This window comes from Coregonus clupeaformis, chromosome 17 (assembly GCF_020615455.1).
Source record: "Coregonus clupeaformis isolate EN_2021a chromosome 17, ASM2061545v1, whole genome shotgun sequence".
Taxonomy (NCBI): Eukaryota; Metazoa; Chordata; class Actinopteri; order Salmoniformes; family Salmonidae; genus Coregonus; species Coregonus clupeaformis.
This window is the reverse complement of record NC_059208.1, coordinates 7,086,412-7,106,176: the sequence shown is the minus strand read 5'-3', so window position 1 is coordinate 7,106,176 and position 19,765 is coordinate 7,086,412. Positions and strand designations below refer to the sequence as shown.

Below are 19,765 nucleotides of genomic sequence, written 5' to 3'. Positions count from 1 at the left end.
ATTCACACAGTCCCCTCTGAACAGTTGATGTTGAGATGTGTCTGTTACTTGAACTCGGTGAAGCATTTATTTGGGCTGCAATTTCTGAGGCTGGTAACTCTTATGAACTTATCCTCTGCAGCAGAGGTAACACTGGGTCTTCCATTCCTGTGGCGGTCCTCATGAGAGCCAGTTTCATCATAGCACTTGATGGTTTTTCGACTGCACTTGAAGAAACTTTCAAAGTTCTTGAAATGTTCCGGATTGACTGACCTTCATGTCTTAAAGTAATGATGGACTGTCGTTTCTGTTTGCTTATTTGAGCTGTTCTTTCCATAATATGGACATGGTATTTTACCAAATAGGGCTATCTTCTGTATACCCCCCTACCTTGTCACAACACAACTGATTGGCTCAAACGCATTAAGAAGGAAAGAAATTCCACAAATTAACTTTTAAGAAGGCACACCTGTTAATTGAAATGCATTCCAGGTGACTACCTCATGAAGCTGGTTGAGAGAATGCCAAGCTGTCATCAAGGCAAAGGGTGGCTATTTGAAGAATCTCAAATATAAAATATATTGATTGTTTAACACTTTTTTTGGTTACTACTTGATTCCATGTGTTATTTCATAGTTTTGATGTCTTCACTATTATTCTACAATGTAGAAAATAGTAAAAATAAAGAAAAACCCTTGAATGAGTAGGTGTTCTGAAACCTTTGACCGGTAGTGTGTATATACAGTGGGGGGAAAAAGTATTTAGTCAGCCACCAATTGTGCAAGTTCTCCCACTTAAAAAGATGAGAGGCCTGTAATTTTCATCATAGGTACACGTCAACTATGACAGACAAATTGAGAATTTTATTTCTCCAGAAAATCACATTGTAGGATTTTTAATTTATGTATTTGCAAATGATGGTGGAAAATAAGTATTTGGTCACCTACAAACAAGCAAGATTTCTGGCTCTCACAGACCTGTAACTTCTTCTTTAAGAGGCTCCTCTGTCCTCCACTCGTTACCTGTATTAATGGCACCTGTTTGAAATTGTTATCAGTATAAAAGACACCTGTCCACAACCTCAAACAGTCACACTCCAAACTCCACTATGGCCAAGACCAAAGAGCTGTCAAAGGACACCAGAAACAAAATTGTAGACCTGCACCAGGCTGGGAAGACTGAATCTGCAATAGGTAAGCAGCTTGGTTTGAAGAAATCAACTGTGGGAGCAATTATTAGGAAATGGAAGACATACAAGACCACTGATAATGTCCCTCGATCTGGGGCTCCACGCAAGATCTCACCCCGTGGGGTCAAAATGATCACAAGAACGGTGAGCAAAAATCCCAGAACCACACGGGGGACCTAGTGAATGACATGCAGAGAGCTGGGACCAAAGTAACAAAGCCTACCATCAGTAACACACTACGCCGCCAGGGACTCAAATCCTGCAGTGCCAGACGTGTCCCCCTGCTTAAGCCAGTACATGTCCAGGCCCGTCTGAAGTTTGCTAGAGTGCATTTGGATGATCCAGAAGAGGATTGGGAGAATGTCATATGGTCAGATGAAACCAAAATAGAACTTTTTGGTAAAAACTCAACTCGTCGTGTTTGGAGGACAAAGAATGCTGAGTTGCATCCAAATAACACCATACCTACTGTGAAGCATGGGGGTGGAAACATCATGCTTTGGAACTGTTTTTCTGCAACGGGACCAGGCCGACTGATCCGTGTAAAGGAAAGAATGGGGCCATGTATCGTGAGATTTTGAGTGAAAACCTCCTTCCATCAGCAAGGGCATTGAAGATGAAACGTGGCTGGGTCTTTCAACATGACAATGATCCCAAACACACCGCCCGGGTAACGAAGGAGTGGCTTTGTAAGAAGCATTTCAAGGTCCTGGAGTGGCCTAGCCAGTCTCCAGATCTCAACCCCATAGAAAATCTTTGGAGGGAATTGAAAGTCTGTGTTGCCCAGCGACAGCCACAAAACATCACTGCTCTAGAGGAGATCTGCATGGAGGAATGGGCCAAAATACCAGCAACAGTATGTGAAAACCTTGTGAAGACTTACAGAAAACGTTTGACCTGTGTCCTTGCCAATAAAGGGTATATTACAAAGTATTGAGAAACTTTTGTTATTGACCAAACACTTATTTTCCACCATAATTTGCAAATTCATTAAAAATCCTACAATGTGATTTTCAGGATTTTTTTTTCTCATTTTGTCTGTCATAGTTGAGGTGTACCTATGAAAATTACAGGCCTCTCTCATCTTTTTAAGTGGGAGAACTTGCACAATTGGTGGCTGACTAAATACTTTTTTTCCCCCACTGTATATAAAAAAAAAAATTTGTCTCTCTGCGTTTCATCATTCCTGCAGTAGCTAGCTATGGATGAGATGGGGATCTAGAGTTTCTAGTTCAAAACGATTTTGTCATTTGAGCAGCAGCTGAAAATCAAGGAGAATGGGAGGCTAACTCCAAAATTGGATATTGTGCAGGGGAGAGGAGTACAGGGTGGGACCCGATCTTTCATCACTGAGAATTAGAATAGGACCGACTGGCTAGCTGGGAGTGCTAGGCTAAAGAGGCTGTTTTGCTGGCCATGCCTTCTATTTGACAAGAGCACACGATTGCGCAACAACCCTTGGGCCACCACTGGTTTTCCGATCTTGCAAACCTGGGCAGGTCCCTTGAACGACATGGAAAGTCTCAAAAACACATTATGGCGAGCCTGAAACTAAAGCTCTTTGGTCGCGTCCGGATCAACAAGGCTCTCGACTGGGCCGCAGTGATCAGTGTCCAGAGGCACAATGAACAGGTGAATAAAAACAGAGCCATTCTGAAGAAACTAGTCATCGCAGTAATGTACCTGGGACATCAGGAGCAAGCCTTCAGGGGGCATTACGAGTCAGCAACAAGCCTTAAAGATAATTTTGTAGAACTTGTCAAAGCATTTGCAGAGTTCAATACTGCCATGGCTGAACACCTTGGGACAAGCACCATATTTACAGGTATGTCAAACACCATACAGAATGACATCATTCACAGCGTCGCAGACGTGATACAAAGTGAAATTGACAGTGAGATCAGTTCAGCACCCTTCATAGCAGTCCAGGTGGACACCACAGACATATCCTGCAAATGTCAATTGACAATCATAGCACGCTACGTCAATGATAAGGGTGTTATACGCAAGAGATTCCTGGGGTTTTTCTGATGTGAGCGCAGAGAGAAACGCAGAGGCGATCACCGCTGTTGTAATGGAAACTATCGGCAAATACAACCCAGCAGTCAATCTCATCTGATTTACGACGGGACAAGCTGGATGAGTGGGCAGTGAGGTGGGGTTCAGCCGCTCGTGAAAACCCACTGTCAATATGCCCTGTTCATTCATTGTTATGCCCACAAACTAAACTTAGTTTTAGCACAGGAGACAAGCAATATTCAAGACGCAAACTTTTTTGCATCCATTGACAGTTTTCATAACTTTTTTTACCCGGTCATGCAAAAAGACAGCCATGCTTACTGAGGTTGACAATTCCAGTCGGGTACTGGGAGGCTGTGCCACTCATTTGAACTTCAGTGCATGCTGGCAGGCAGGATTTTTCATATGACTTACGTGTATAAAAGGATTGTACCACCATTTTGTTTTAGAATTCTCAATTAATAAAGATCTCTGACTATGCAGATCGGGACTCTGTCCGTTACTTAAATCCCAAAAGACAACCTTTTGGGAGACGCACAGAGACACTGAAATAGTTTGTTTAATAATTCACATAACAGCTTGGTCCTTCGAGGCCGGACTCCAATACCTGCTTCTGTCATTCCAGGTAACTCTGAAAACCATCGACGGGCGAATGATACATTCGTAAATAGAAAGTCCTGCCCTTTGACATTAAGGGTTAAGACAGGCCAGAGGACACCTGATTAATGACAGAGACGGAATCCAAACCTACATTGAATCTCGGCTGCAAGGATAAGGTCAGTAGTCTTTATTCATTAATTGGGGCAGTCTGGGATTGCTCAGGGTGGATCCGTAACGATTCACGGTAATAGGCCATTAACAAAATAAACTACAGAGAACCTGTAGTAGATTATAGAACAGTAATGTTCAACAAATAATCCGGGATAAAGAAATACAGGGAGGGGTGTACACCAGAAGGAATTAAAATAGCATGTGTGAGGAATAGAATATTAGTAAAGTCAAAAACAACTGTAGATTTTGCCATAACTCTATCCGTTTCATGAAACTGGAGCCTTACAAACTCCGGGTTACCGATAGTGTTAACCAATAATCATGTAAGGTTGTATACGTGTGAGACCTAATATTTGCTCAAAAGTCACATCTATGAATAATTCCAGGTGGTTGTATAGAGAAGAGGGAGAACCCATTCCTGTTGTATGAGACTGTCAGGAATTGTCAAGATTACATTGTGGGGATAAATTCCTCCGTAGAGTAGGAGATAATTCTGGGGGACTAGTCAAGAATACTTATACAGGGAGGGGTGATTCCAGGTGTTGTGGTGTGAAGCTGTTTTGAATTACTTGTTATATTGACTTGTTATATAGAAGAGGTGGCTAAGGGATTTTTAACAGTACCAACCATGGGGGGCAAATCCTCACTAGAGGTCCCAGAATTTACTGGGGACGAGAAATACATGGAAATGCGAGACAAACGAAATGTGTATTATGGACATATTTGGAGAAAGAAATATGGCTTTACTGGGCGACTTGATTTCACTGGCAACCATGATTAAACAAATGCATGTAAATTGTGGTACTGATCTAAAGCAACAGAAAAGAGAGGGCTTAGAAACAGCCAGGGTGTGGCAGGGTAGAAACTAGAAAGCGGGAAGAAAAGAGAAGTGAGTGAGAGTGAAAGAGAAGTGAAGGTTGAGGTCTCCGTGCCTCCCCCAGAGCAGAAAGGTTATATCCAAACTTGGCAGACCAGGCATGGAGAGAAAATCCAGATGATGAATACGTAGGGAGGAGAAGGAGAGTGCAGGGGAATAATGTCGCCCCCCCCCCCCCGGCCCCACCTCCCTATGAGGAAGAAGGGGCTGGAGGAGGAAGGGAAGATGAAGGTTAGGAAGAGCCAGAGGAGTACAGGACAAGAACAGAGAAAGTCAGACAGGAGGCTAAAAGGGAGAAAGAGAAAAGGAAAAAGCTAGAGAGGCACAGGGCTGAGGCCAAGAGAAAGGGGAATGATGAGTCAGAAAGGGAAGAATCAGATGGGGCTGGCAGTGGTAAGGGTAAAATGGAGCAATCCTATCCCTTAATAGCCCTGCCAAACCCCAGAGCAGGAGAAGACAACCAGCCTGATACCTTACAAGTATACAGAGCATGGACTCAGAGAGATGTAGTGAGAGCAGTGGAAGGGATTTCCCACCACAAGACAGGGGTACACCAGTTCAGAAGAGATATGGAAGGGCTGACCGCCAGCTTTAAGCTGAATACAGTGGAACTAGAGAGGGCAGTCAGACAGATAGTGTTAAAAGACTGGGCGGCAGTGAGAGGGAACTGGGTTCCCGGAGATGGGAATGTGCAGGTCCTAGAGTGGGCAGAAGGAGGGGCTTATGGAGATAAATTGGCACAACTCTGTGATAATCTGAGAGAATATTATCACAGACATGCAGACTTCTCCAAAGTCAAATCAAATTTTATTGGCCACATGCGCCGAATACAACAGGTGCAGACATTACAGTGAAATGCTTACTTACAGCCCTTAACCAACAGTGCATAAAATAAAACAACAAAAAAGTGTTGAGAAAAAAAGAGCAGAAGTAAAATAAAATAACAGTAGGGAGGCTATATATACAGGGGGGTACCGGTGCAGAGTCAATGTGCGGGGGCACCAGCTAGTTGAGGTAGTTGAAGTAATATGTACATGTGGGTAGAGTTATAGTGACTATGCATAAATAATTAACAGAGTAGCAGCAGCGTAAAAAGATGGGGTGGGGGGCAAGTGCAAATGTGATGTACTGGGCGTACGCACTACCCTCTGTAGTGCCTTGCGGTCGGAGGCCAAGCAGTTGCCATACCAGGCGGTGATGCAACCAGTCAGGATGCTCTCGATGGTGCAGCTGTATAATTTTTTGAGGATCTGAGGACCCATGCCGAATCTTTTCAGTCTCCTGAGGGGGAATAGGCTTTGTCGTGCCCTCTTCACAACTGTCTTGGTGTGTTTGGACCATGATAGTTCGTTGGTGATGTGGACACCAAGGAACTTGAAGCTCTCAACCTGTTCCACTACAGCCCCGTCGATGAGAATGGGGGCATGCTCAGTCCTCTTTTTTTTCCCCTGTAGTCCACAATCATCTCCTTTGTCTTGGTCACATTGAGGGAGAGGTTGTTATCCTGGCACCACACGGCCAGGTCTCTGACCTCCTCCCTATAGGCTGTATCATCGTTGTCGGGGATCAGGCCTACCACTGTTGTGTCGTCGGCAAACTTAATGATGGTGTTGGAGTCGTGCCTGGCCATGCAGTCATGGGTGAACAGGGAGTACAGGAGGGGACTGAGTACGCACCCCTGAGGGGCCCCCGTGTTGAGGATCAGTGTGGCAGATGTGTTGTTACCTACCCTTACCACCTGGGGGGCGGCCCGTCAGGAAGTCCAGGATCCAGTTGCAGAGGGAGGTGTTTAGTCCCAGGATCCTTAGCTTAGTGATGAGCTTTGAGGGCACTATGGTGTTGAATGCTGAGCTGTAGTCAATGAATAGCATTCTCACGTAGGTGTTCCTCTTGTCCAGGTGGGAAAGGGCAGTGTGGAGTGCAATAGAGATTGCATCATCTGTGGATCTGTTGGGGCGGTATGCAAATTGGAGTGGGTCTAGGGTTTCTGGGATAATGGTGTTGATGTGAGCCATGACCAGCCGTGTTGGTCACTGTGGAAGGAAAGGGCACCAGTCAAGAAACTGTAAGCAGAAGGGGAAGAGAGGAAAAGGAGGAAAGTATAATCCAGGCAGAGGAGGAGGAGGAGGAGAAAGCCAGAATCAGAGGAAGAAGAGGAGGCATGACTAGAGTGGGAGGAAGAGAGAAATCAGGAGAAGCACTGGAGGTGTTTAATCTGTCTCTTGTAGATTTGGCATTACAACAGGAACATAAACCATACCTAACATTGACAGTAATGGGTAAAAAGATAAAATTTATCTGTGATACTGGGGCAGACTGTACCTGTATTTGTAAAGATAATGCACCAGAGGGAATTGACATTAATGGAGAAAAAATTATAGTGCGATCAGCCTCTAGTCATAAAGGTATTGAACAACTGTCTGCACCAGTAACACTGAAACATGTAAAGACAGGGAGTGAAGCTACTCTGCCTGTACTGATTTCAGTACAATGTCCTGTTAATCTATTGGGAAGAGATGCGATGACGCAGTTAAACATAGAAGTAAGACCGACAGTGAGGGGACTGCAGGTTCATGTGGTAAAGGATAATATGGTTGTAAGTGGTGAAGGGGAACCATGTTATTGGTATAGCCAGGACCTGTTGAGGGGAGGTAACTCAGACATACCAAAGACCTTAGGAGACTTGACTAAAACCCTATTACCTGACTCACCTAAAATGACAGAGGATGACTTACATTGTACTCTGTGGTATAATACACACTCTGGCCCTAGTAAAGAATATGAGGAAGCTCTGTTTAAAACCACAGAAAGGACAATAGGCTTGAAATGGTTTCATTATGATGACACCCATGCAGCAGCAGAAGTCGAATTGAGGCCACAGAGTCAGCAATTCTATAGAGAGAGATGGAGCCCACATGTCTCCTTGGCAAAGGAAGCTCAAGAGGAGTGGTTAGATCTGGAGAAATGGGTGACACAGGCAAAGTATGTTAAAGACTGGCAGACTGCTCCTAACGGGGACCAACATAGCCAATCAACCGGCCAATATCGTAGGAAGTTGAATTGGAGAGCAGGTTGCACACCCGCTGTGCACCTAGACATAGATGTGATAATTGATGACCAGACATTTTCCTCACAGAGGAACAAGAAAGAGACCTTGAGATTGTACCTCTAGAGTTGTGGTCTAAGGGACCAGCCGATGTGGGGTTAATTAAGGGAGTAACTCCAGTCCAGGTGGTTCCGCAGTCAAACCATAGGCCATACCAAAAACAATATCCAATGAAACCAGAAGCCATTATAGGGATTACTCCCACATTTGACCATTTACTCAAAAGGTGGAGTGATAATCCCGGGGGATGAGGCACAGTGTAATTCACCTGTATTTCCAGTAAAGAAGGCAGCTCCAAGCAATGTTTGGCGAATGGTAATGGACCTACAGGGGGTAAATAAGAACATAATTCCAAGAGCAACCTGTGTTCCAGACCCACACACACACTATTGAACCAATTGAACCCAGAACATTCTTACTTTACTGTGATAGACATAGCTAATGCTTTCTTTAGTATACCTGTACATCCTGATAGTCAAGGATGGTTTGGCTTTACCTTCAAAGGTCAGAAATACACATACTCGAGACTTCCACAAGGTTATTCGGAAAGTCCTACAATTTTTTCCCAGGCTATCACATGTAACCTGGGAATGTTTGAACCCCAAGAGGGGAGCCAAATTTTGATATACGTCGATGATATACTGGTAGCAAACCCCTCAAAGGAGAGGTGTAAAAAGGATACTCTCCAGTTGTTAACTTTTATGGCAGGACAAGGGCACAAGGTCAGTAAAAAGAAACTACAACTCTGGCAGAAAGAGGTAATATATCTAGGTCACACGATAAAGCAGGATGGGAGAACCCTAAACTCGTCAAGAAAAACAGCAATTTTAGAAGCTCCTAAACCTCTGAATAAGAAACAAATGATGAGCTTTTTGGGAATGATAAATTACTGTCAAGCATGGATTCCCCATTATGCATTACACACTGGAAAATTGAGTGATCTTAGCTATGGAAAAGCTATGGCAGCACATGATAAAATAATCTGGAATAACAAGGCTGATTTGCAATTTGAGGAAATTAAGCAATTATTGACCTCTTCAACGGTGCTGGCGTTCCCTAGATATGACAGACCATTCACTCAAACTGTGGATTGTAGAGGGATATATGACATCAGTACTCACACAAAAACATGGGGACAAAAATAAACCGGTAGCATATTTTTCTTCAAGACTTGATGAGGTGGCTCAGGCAATGCCTGTCTGTTTGCAATCAGTTGTGGCAGCTGCTAATGCAGTGCAACATTCAGCTCCAATAGTACTATACCATGATCTAACCTTAAAAGTTCCACATGCAGTGTCAAATCTGCTATTGGAACACAAGATGGCGTACATGTCACCAGCACGACACCCATCTTGTATGATAAGATTGCTGAACATGCCAAATCTAACTATTGAACGATGTACAACGCTGAATCCTGCAACATTGGTTCCAGTTGTGAATGATGGTAGTCCCCATAACTGTATTGAAGAAACTGAAAAAATAGTACTACCCAGGCCTGACTTAACAGACTTAGCTATACCATGTTGTGAAGTAACAATGTTTGTTGATGGATCTTCTAGGAAGAATCCTGATGGCACGAATGCAACTGGTTATGCTGTAGTGACAGAGAACGAGGTTCTAGCTGCTGAACCATTGCCAATAAACTACTCTGCCCAACAGGCAGAGATAGTGGCATTAACAAAAGCATGCCAACTGGGTAAAGGGAAGGTTATAACTATCTATACCGACAGTGCATATGCCTTTAATACCGTACATGTCTTTGCTGCCCAGTGGAAGAATAGAGGAATGGTTACGACTTCGGGTAAACCAATAACACATGCAGAGTTGATTCTTGACCTCCTAGATGCAGTACTATTACCAAAAAAGCTCGCAATATGTAAGTGTGAGGCGCATACTACTGGGAAGGATAGCATTACTTTGGGGAATGCTAAGGCAGATGAGGAAGCTAAGAAGGCTGGGTCAAAACACTTCTGGTTCCTGTCAGCTGTCAAAAGAGGAAGTTTTGATAGACAGATCTACTTAGAGAGCTACAGTAGGGCCCCAATTAAGGAAGTTCACAGATGGGTGAAGCAAGGCGCAGTAAATAAGGAAGGAATATGGGTCAAAGAGAGCTTACCAATTCTCCCGAAATCACTGTTTAGATATGCTGCAATATTGACACACGGGCAGAGCCATGTGTCAACCGGATGGATGGTAGAGCAGATTAGACAACACTTTGTTGCATATGGGATTACACATTATTTAAAACACTTTTGTTCAAGATGTGTTATCTGTGCTCAAAGTAATCACCAGGGCAGACAAAGGGCACCTCTGGGTGAGTACCCTCCGGCTAAGTACCCCTTTCAAAAATTAGAAATTGACTTTATAGAGCTGACCAGGAGTGAGGGAAAGAAGTGGTGTTTGACTATCCTTCTACCCCCAAAAAAAAAATATATTGTAAAGTGGTTGTCCCACTGGCTATAGGGTGAATGCACCAATTTGTAAGTCGCTCTGGATAAGAGTGTCTGCTAAATGACGTAAATGTAATGTAAATATAATAGACAAATACACTAAATGGGTAGAAGCTTTCCCTACCTCCTCGGCAGATGCTATAACAGTAGCAAAAGCAATATGCCAGGATATAATACCAAGGTTCGGCCTTCCAGAAACTATTTTTTCTGATAATGGATCCCATTTTTCTAATCAAGTAATAGATAATATTGGACAGAAGTTACAAATAAACATGAAGAAGCATTGTTCATACAGCCCGAAATCGGCTGGCGCATGAATCAGACGATTAAGGCTAGATTACGAAAAACTCACATGAGCACAGGAAGGAATTGGGTACAATGTCTGCCAATCGTACTAATGACTATCCGAATAACGCCAGATAAGAATGGATTGTCCCCCTTTGAGAAAGTGTTTGGAAGACCTTACAGGATGCCACAGTTGGCAGGGCCAGAACAGGCAGACATAGAAGTAGAAGACACGTTGGCACAACACGAGAAGACTGTTCATTAACCAAACACGTATGTCAAAGATTTTGTGCCCCACAGGCGAACTAAAGGAGAAGGTAACCCTCTCCATCCAACCAGGTGACTGGGTGTGGATCCAATCCTTGAAGAAGAAAGACTGGAAGCAGCCCCGTTGGGAAGGTCCATATCAGGTCCTGTTGGTGACGGCCTTCGCTGTAAGAATTGCGGAAAGATCCACCTGCGTGCATGTCACACACTGTAAAAAGGTAAACCCAGCTACACCTGACGAACAAACACAGAGTTAGGAGAAAGAACCGATCACCACTAGGGCTCGGGGGTTGGCTCCTTAACGAAGATTTCCTTACCCTGTCTGATCATTCCTGTGTGAGTTCGATAGAAGGTAAAGCAATGGGTTGGCCTCTGGCGTCTGACATGTTCTCAGGGCGAGGGTGGGGATTCACAGGTCTCCTGACGGTAGGTAGCTGTCTGATTGTGGGGGCCATATTCCTAACACACTCAAACCCTCCTGATCCGCCAGAAGTAGTAGTTAACCTAACACAAGTTGATAAAATAATACCTGAGCACAGTCTACGAAGGCATAGGGAGACAGCTAGACGTAGGGAAAGGGGAAGTACTAAGGACTGTAGGGAAGGACATCACCTTTGAGGTCTTTGCGGACCAGTTGGGGAGTTGGGGACTACTGGCTGGTAGTATCGTAAAGGATGGGAGATATATATGTATGTCACCATGTACATCCTGGGACCATGTAGTTGCTCATACCGAGCGGGGGAGATATGTCAATCTCCATACACAGTTTAAGGACAGGTGGAGTATTGTGAAAGTAGGGAATTACCAGAAATGGCAGTGCGACCCATATAAGGGTAAGTACTGTCTGAAAGTCTGAATTACGCTAATACAGGTAAAGGCTACAGATGAGCGAATGTGGTACATAGGATTTGACCGCAAATGTTGTGGAGACCCATTAGTGGCTTTCTGGGTAGTAATCAACCCAGCAGATGTTACAGACCTGACAAGTGAGATATCCTCTTCAACTGGGACCCCTATAGAGTAAACCTCTCTGAGGGAGTTAGTGAGACCGGGGCTGTGGTGAAGATAGTGGAAACTATAGACCTGAAGGAAGTAGTACAGGTGGAGACGGGGTATAGGGATCCTAACCTGTGGTTGGAATGGATTCAGTATACGGCAAGAACTATGTCTAAAGAGGACTGTTATGCCTGTGGGACAGCCAAACCAAGGTTAACAACTACTCCGTTCCCCTTGACGGGCTTTAACTCTCCGTCAGGTTTATCCTGCATGATTAAATTGTTCAAGCCACCTGGGAATGTGGTGAAGGAGTCTTGTAGTAACTTGCACTATCTGTATCCCCCGATAACAAAGTCACCCCGACCTAGGTTGCCTCCGTTTGAAGTCTCAGGGGATTCTTACTATTGTTTCTCTAGGACTGATAAGATAGGATACAGGGTAGGGCATTTTAGCTTCTGCTCCCACACAGAGAATGTCACAACTAAATAGACCATGACTAATCGCTCCTCTTTGTTGCAGCCAGAGGATTGTAGGAACCAAAACCAGGCCCGTGCTGACATCTGGTAGTTGTGTGGTGATAACAGACTGTGGCCTCACCTACATACTAATTGGACAGGAACCTGTGCGCTAGCTCAGCTGGTAATGCCCTTCACTCTCATCAAACAATCAAACGTGTCAGAGACTGGTGAGTTGTCACGTAGAAAGCGGGACCTCCTCCCGGGATCCTTTGATGAAAGGATATATATTGATGGGATAGGAGTACTTCGAGGGGTTCCAGAAGAATTCAAAGCTAGGAATCAGATCGCAGCTGAGTTTGAATCAAGTATTTTCTGGTGGTCAACAATTAATAAAAACGTAGCAAAGATTTATAAACCACACTCGTGATGCAATAAAGGGATTGGCTGAGCAGACAGCGGCAACTAGCTTAATGGCATGGCAGAATAGAATAGCTTTAGATATGCTTTTGGCTGAGCGGGGCGGAGTTTGTGTTCTGTTTGGATCTATGTGCTGTACTTTCATCCCCAACAATACAGCACCGGACGGGTCCGTGACCAAAGCGCTTCAGGGACTCACCACGCTGGCGAACGAACTGGCTGAGAACTCTGGTATTGATAGCTCACTAAACGGTTGGTTTGATAACATATTTGGTAAATGGAAAACTATTGTTGTAACTATTCTGGGTGCAGCTATAGCTTCTATGGGTATACTTGTTCTTTGTGGATGTTGTCTTATTCCCTGTGTCCGAGGGTTGGTGAGCAAGGCATTGGAGGAGGCGGTTTCCCAACAGATGGTGAGATACGGCCCAATCCCGGACTCCGACCTAAGGAATGAAGGATATGACCTACCAGGCTTGGTGGAGGATGACGACGATTCAGATAGTTTGAGACTGGATGAAACTTTTTTGTTCTAATGTGTGAAGGTTGCAGTGAAAATCTAACGAAGAGCTGTGATTGGATGTTAACCTAGAACTACAAATCTCTAGTTTAAAAGTTATTGTAATGATTTTTGTGTATTAAAGTTTTAAGTATGATGTACTAATTAATCAATATTGCAGGATGTGATGAAGCAAATGTTCTTCACTATAGGCTTAGACTGTTGTTTCCAGATAGTGGGTAAACAGGTTAGGTACCATTGCTAAAGAGTAATGTTACGCTTTTAATCATGGGGTAAGACAATTTGTTATGTTTTTATATGCAAACCAACTTATATACTTCAATGAGTGTGATTCATTTCTATAGCAACATATATTTTGTATATGCGTAATATTTAGTCAAAGGGTGGATTGATAGATTAATTATTAATGACTAATTATTACACCCTGAAACTGTGTATAATGTGTTAGAAATGTGTGAGTGTAGGACCAGTAAAGACTATGGCATTGAGGTACTATTTAGCAATGTGAGTTAGACCAGACAACAAATGGGGGGGATTTTTCATATGACTTGTGTGTATAAAAGGATTGTACCACCATTTTGTTTTAGAATTCTCAATGAATAAAGATCTCTGACTATGCAGATCGGGACTCTGTCCATTACTTAAATCCCAAAAGACTTACAACCTTTTGGGAGACGCACAGAGACACTGAAATAGTTTGTTTAATAATTCACATAACAATATTGTTTTTGATCAGAATATTACTGAGCCCGGCTGGGATAAAGATTCAATCGCCCAGAGCAGTGCTCTGAAACTGAAAGAGTTCATGTAAAAAAATAAAAATACTTGGCATGTGAGGCCATTTTTGGACTCACAGAACCACTGTTTCAGGCCCTGCAGAGCAAATCTCGACATAAGACATTATTGTGTATGGGTTGATAGTACACTGTATGCCATCAGAAGTGATGCGAAGTTTCAAGGGATATTTGACAACACTGTCCAGACTGTTGGAATGGAAGATGAAAGACGCAAAAGACACCGCCGTGGCTGGGATGACTATGAGCAGGGACTCAACCACCGGGAAAACGCTGACAATGACCCAGGCTTCCTGGACAGATACCGACGACTGTACTTCGGAATACTCTATGGAATCATACTGCACATGACCCAGAGGTTTGCTGACATGAAGAGCCTCGACTTCTTCCATGTTCTTTATCATGGGTAATTTCCTGAGTACTCAAAGCAAGAGGGGTTAACTGACAGAGTACTTACACAGCCGTTCCAGACGTACCCTTTCTTTGACAACCAGAGATTGAAAAATGAGCTGCAGGTAGTCTATGCTGATGCCTCCTTCCACAAACCACCAGGTGAGCTGCTGCAATCACTCGTGAAAAATGAACTGACCACCCCTTTACACGAGGTATGCAAGCTCCTGAAACTGATGCGCCATCCCTGTTACAAGTACATCAGCTGAAAGGTCATTTTCCTGTCTGAAAGGGATAAAACCACCCTACGGTAGCTGTGGAAAAGAGACTCACGCATTTGGCAAAAATGTCAAAGGAAACGTGTGTGCTGCATGAACTTAAGTCCAGCGGAGTACTGTATGAAACAGTAATTGACCATTTAGCCAGCATGAAAGACAGGACGGCATTCCTTTACAAGTAGGGTGAGTCAACATGTTTCTCTTTTTGCGCACACACACAGATCGATTAGACTGAATTGTTTGTGTTTTAAAATTGCCATTGTATTAGACTAGGCATATACTTTATGTTGTTGGAATGTTGTTTAAATAGTATGTGTTTTCATCTTTGCCATAAGATGATCAATGTCTATATGCTTACAATTTGTGTACCATATTATTCATTTTTTTAGCTCGGTTTATTTCATGTTTGCTTCCATCTTCGCTGCAAGACGGTAATACTTAACTATTTATCTAGTCTGGACTGTGGGCATATATTCTGCACAGGTTTATTCTAAATTGCATATATTATTGTGATGACTCAGTGCGAATGTGCTCGTTGAGATGCTGCCTCCGCCAGAGAGGCGCTGTCCAACTGGAGGTGCTGATAGTGGAGGCCACGCTCTCCGGTAACTCTCTGTGGTCCTGAAACAATGTTGAGAGTGCTCAGAGTCTGTTTTAATGCACATCTTGGGGTTCCCACAGGTTAACATCAGTATTCCGGGGGCGTCTCCCTATAGTTCGCCTACAACATGTCAAAGTTGAAGTGCATTGCGATTGTACTTCCCATTAGGCTATTTTAATCTTGCTGCGTCGGAAACATTTTAGTAAGGATGTTATTATAAATTTAGCAAACCGATGGTGAAATTAACTTTGTCAACTAACTTTAACTTGCATTTGACCATGCTGTGTCAGTTTGTTGCATGCCATATTTTCTTTGTGGACTTAAACAGGACAGATGTTGCTCTCCAGTTTTAACTGTGATGAAACACAAATGTATGTGGTTGAATTTATTCCGCCACTGTGACACTTTGGAACGGTCTGTGAAACGATATAGGCTATGGCTTATCGGCTATCACGGTGCCATTAAATGCTTTTCTAATGGGTTATAGAGAAAACAACACAATTATCACAACATAGGTTGTAAAAAAAAAAAAATTGCCTGGGGAAGCCTGGCTTGGCATCCCCATTGATTTTACCCACGCACCGCTACTTGTGTGAATGTGAGAGAGCGAGAGATGTTAGTGGCATCCCACTACAATTAGGCCAGAGTGTCCTTTCATTTTTCACACAATTAAAACGGCAGAGGCAACTAGCCCAGGGGGCTGACCACACACAGCGCCATTAACAGTTCAAAGACCTCGATCCATCCATTCCTCATCCATCAAGCCATCTACCGATGTCAGAGGAGACTGTGTGTGGTTCCCTCAAGGGAGGAGGAAGCCTGTAATTATGGAGGTTCAACCATTTGCTGACTGAATAATGCATTGCGTCGAACAAAAAACAGGAAACTAAAGTATATGTTGCTGCTACAATGTCTCAAAAACCAGCGCAAAAACAAACAGACCAGAATATGGAACAGGAAAACAAATGTTGCCACTTGGGCAGTGTAGGTGAACATGTGCACAAAGCTGTGAAAGTAAGTGGGAAAGGAAGAATGTTCTTTCAGGTGTGTACGTGTTGCCCTTACCGATCTGCTTCTCAATGTCTGCGGCCTCGTCCGGCGTGGCCCGGGGCAGGATGCCAGGGTCAGTGAAGCTGGTGTGCAGGAGAGAGATGACCGCGAACACAAACAGCACTCCTCCAATTGCTGGGATGAACACGGTCAGGTGCTTCACCAGGAAGGGACAGCTGTGATGACAGGACAAAAAGAGGACCATATTCAGCAACAATTGAAGTGGACTACCTTATATGTTAAAACTAAGGTGGCGTTTACACAGGCAGCCCAATTCTGATCCTTTACCAAATTATTGCAAAAGAGCTGATCTGATTGATCAAAAAATAGGCCCGTTTCTGTGTTTGCAAACATTGCCACACGAGGGCGATGTGCACACAATTTGGTTGCAGAAACCTCTCCCTGCTAATACGTAAACCGCTAGTTAAGGATACCGCTAGTTACAGATGCAGAAAATCTGTGTGGAGCTCAAAATGTTGAGCTTAAGTATTCGTTTTTCACAATGTATTCTGAATATTACTGTGCATTATCAGCGCAAGATCGGGAGTGCTTCTCCAGAAAAATCACATTCAGCAATACTCTGAATTGCTATTCACAATTTCCCAACCGTGGGGGAAAACACGGGAGTTAGACAGACAGCAAAAAAAGCCTCCATTTACATGTTGCTTATGAGCGCATTTCACACTACTTTTGGATTATAATTGGATTGTAAGTCTTGTATAAAATGTTCTGCTTAATAGAATTGTGTCATCGTCGCCAATCAACTGCATTATACTTCAAAAACACTTCAACCAGTAAAATAGCTATTTGGCTAGCTTTGTTACCAGCCTATGCCAATGAGTGTTAGCATTCTAGCTAACAACTGCTGCATCTAAAATAGGTATTTTGCAACTATCACAACCAAATATAATCTTAGGGACTATTCAAGCAATAATCAAAACATTATAAGCCTATGAGATCATCAGAAAGTTTTTTTCAGAAGAGCTTATTTCAGTGGTAATACATGCGCACTGACTGACGATGGGCGACTTCCCGTGCGCGTCTGTGAGTGACGTCAATGTGTCGGTACTGAAACGAAAGATCAGAATTGGGCTGCCTGTGTAAACGCAGTCTAAAGTGTTGTGTATGCTGCCTTCATTAAGGTCATTTTTTCCCCTCACCAGGACAACTAAAGACGTTAAGATTTATTGCAGAGCATTGCAGCAACAATCAGGACCCTGAGTAACCACATGAAGGACTAGTTCTCATTTTCAACATTAGAAACTGAAAATGCTGTCAAACCAGACTGACACGCAAATAGTACAATTGAGTTTCTCAACCACCCAGAGAGGATCTGGTTTTAGACAACTCACTTTTTAATCACCACTGTAGCATAGTCTCAGGAGATGCAACACACATTTCAACAAGACACTTGCAGGAAGATGTAATGACATTTTCTAGTATTAAAACTATTATTCTATTCCAGAATCTGCTGTGTTGTGTAAAGAGCCAGACGCACAACCAAACTTACCATGGTTTGTTGAAACCTGTGAATTGTTTTCTTGGCTAGGGCAAACATTATTTTGCGTCAAATAAATGCAAAACAAAAAGAGAACTTGTACTTACTCGAATACAAAGAACAGTACAGTGGTGACCAGAATGAGGCCGAGGGTTAGTGGTAGGACACCGCTTTGTTGAGCCACGATGAACCGTCCATCGCAGTAGAAGCGATTCTTGCCGGGGAAAACTTCCCATTTTCTCCGTGCCCTTTCTTCCTCCTTCTCTTCTTCAACAGCGGGTCGCGGCGGCAGGGTCGGGGTTGGTGTAGGCGTTGAAAGTGCCTGCGGGTCGATTTGTTGGTATTCGCAATTTTTCATGATTTACGAAAAACGGTGGCTAGTTTTGATTTCTCCTGGTTTTGAGCGTCCGGAGCAGATAAACAGTCACCGATATCTTGCTAGCTAGTTAGCTACCTAACTACATAGGCAGCTAGCTTGCTAACAATAACATCGACTAGCGCGTTGCCAGTGACGTTAGCTACAAACATGTTCCAGTAAATGAGAGTGGAGCATGTCGTCATTGAATCAACAACAATACCACCAAGCGTATCCAGTGTATGAAAATAATGTCCTCAAAATATACACTCATTGAAGAGAACAATTCGACTTTCATATTATCCATCCTATCTGGCTAACTAGCAGCTGTGCCTGTGCGTGACCCATTTAATTGGTGAGACCGCTTAGCTGGCTAGGCTAACGAAAGCTAGGCTAATGTTAACTAGTTAGCTAGCCCAAAATTCAGTGATGAGCAGACTAACGTTAGTGGATAATTTAGTAGCTAGGTAGAAAGCATATCCTATGAACAGCATATGTATATGGTACCATACCAGGGTTCTGTCTAATACAGACAGTTCAATTTGATCCTATATGAGACCACCAACTCCTACACTTCCAGCCAGGCAGAAAGTAATGTTGAAATTTCCCGGTGGTGATGTTGACAGATGATGGCTTTTGTCGGAGTTTTCTTAGCTACGAATCGACGCTAACTAACCAACTGCAGACAGTCTGTTAAACATATACATTTGAATCGAAATATCATTTGTTTTGGTCTTGTCCAGTCTATTAAATTCAGGAACGCGTACAGGTCAGGTGTACTTATCTCTTATCGTCCAGCCCTATAGAAGAGGCGAAGAGGATTTACTCCGCCCAAAATCTGTCTGCGCTTTTTTTATATGGAGGTCTATGAGTGTCGAATTACGTGAGGATTATTTGAATAGACGTTTCGTAATGTTTAGGCTGTTACAAATGTACTGATATACTAACTGTAAATCGCTCTGGATAAGAGCGTCTGCTAAATGACTAAAATGTAAATGTAAAATGATATAAGTGGATGCACGTAGCATTCCAGCAACTTTGAGAAAAACCACTAAGGGTGCGTTCATAAATTAATTTAGGCTATCTACTCGGATTTCAGAGTACTTTCGTTTGAGTGTGCCAGAGCGCAGAATAACTCATGCATTTACGAACGCGCAACACGCTTTGAATATGACAGGTGTCCGTAAAGGTTGGCAAAAACGAATGAAATTGTTGCTAGCAGCACAGTTACAGTCACTAACGCTCTAGATAACATGAAAACAGACTAACTAGCTCTGCTAGGGTGAGTAAAAGGGTCAGAGTGAGGTGTTCTCGTACTTGTGTCTCGAAGTAGCAAGCTAGAGTGCGCTCTGAATTTACGAACGGACAATCTGACAACGCTCTGAATTTACGAACCCTTACTAGTTGTGCTTGTTGTTCACACTCCTTTTATTGTCTATGGGCTAGAATGGTCCCACCTGACCTC

At 43.3% G+C, this 19,765-nt stretch overlaps 1 protein-coding gene across 1 annotated transcript in view; it reads right to left on the bottom strand.

Moving 5' to 3' along the window:
* Nucleotides 1-19,471, bottom strand: part of LOC121586532 (palmitoyltransferase ZDHHC18-B) — a 37,371-nt gene extending 17,900 nt beyond the window's left edge. The window contains exons 1-2 of the mRNA XM_041903283.2: nt 18,053-19,471; nt 16,463-16,623 (exon numbers count right to left, since the gene is read on the bottom strand). Coding sequence (XP_041759217.1) covers nt 16,463-16,623; nt 18,053-18,303 — 412 coding nt within the window. The 5' untranslated portion in view covers nt 18,304-19,471. The remainder of the gene's footprint in view (nt 1-16,462; nt 16,624-18,052) is intronic.
* Between the last annotated feature and the right edge of the window lie 294 nt (nt 19,472-19,765).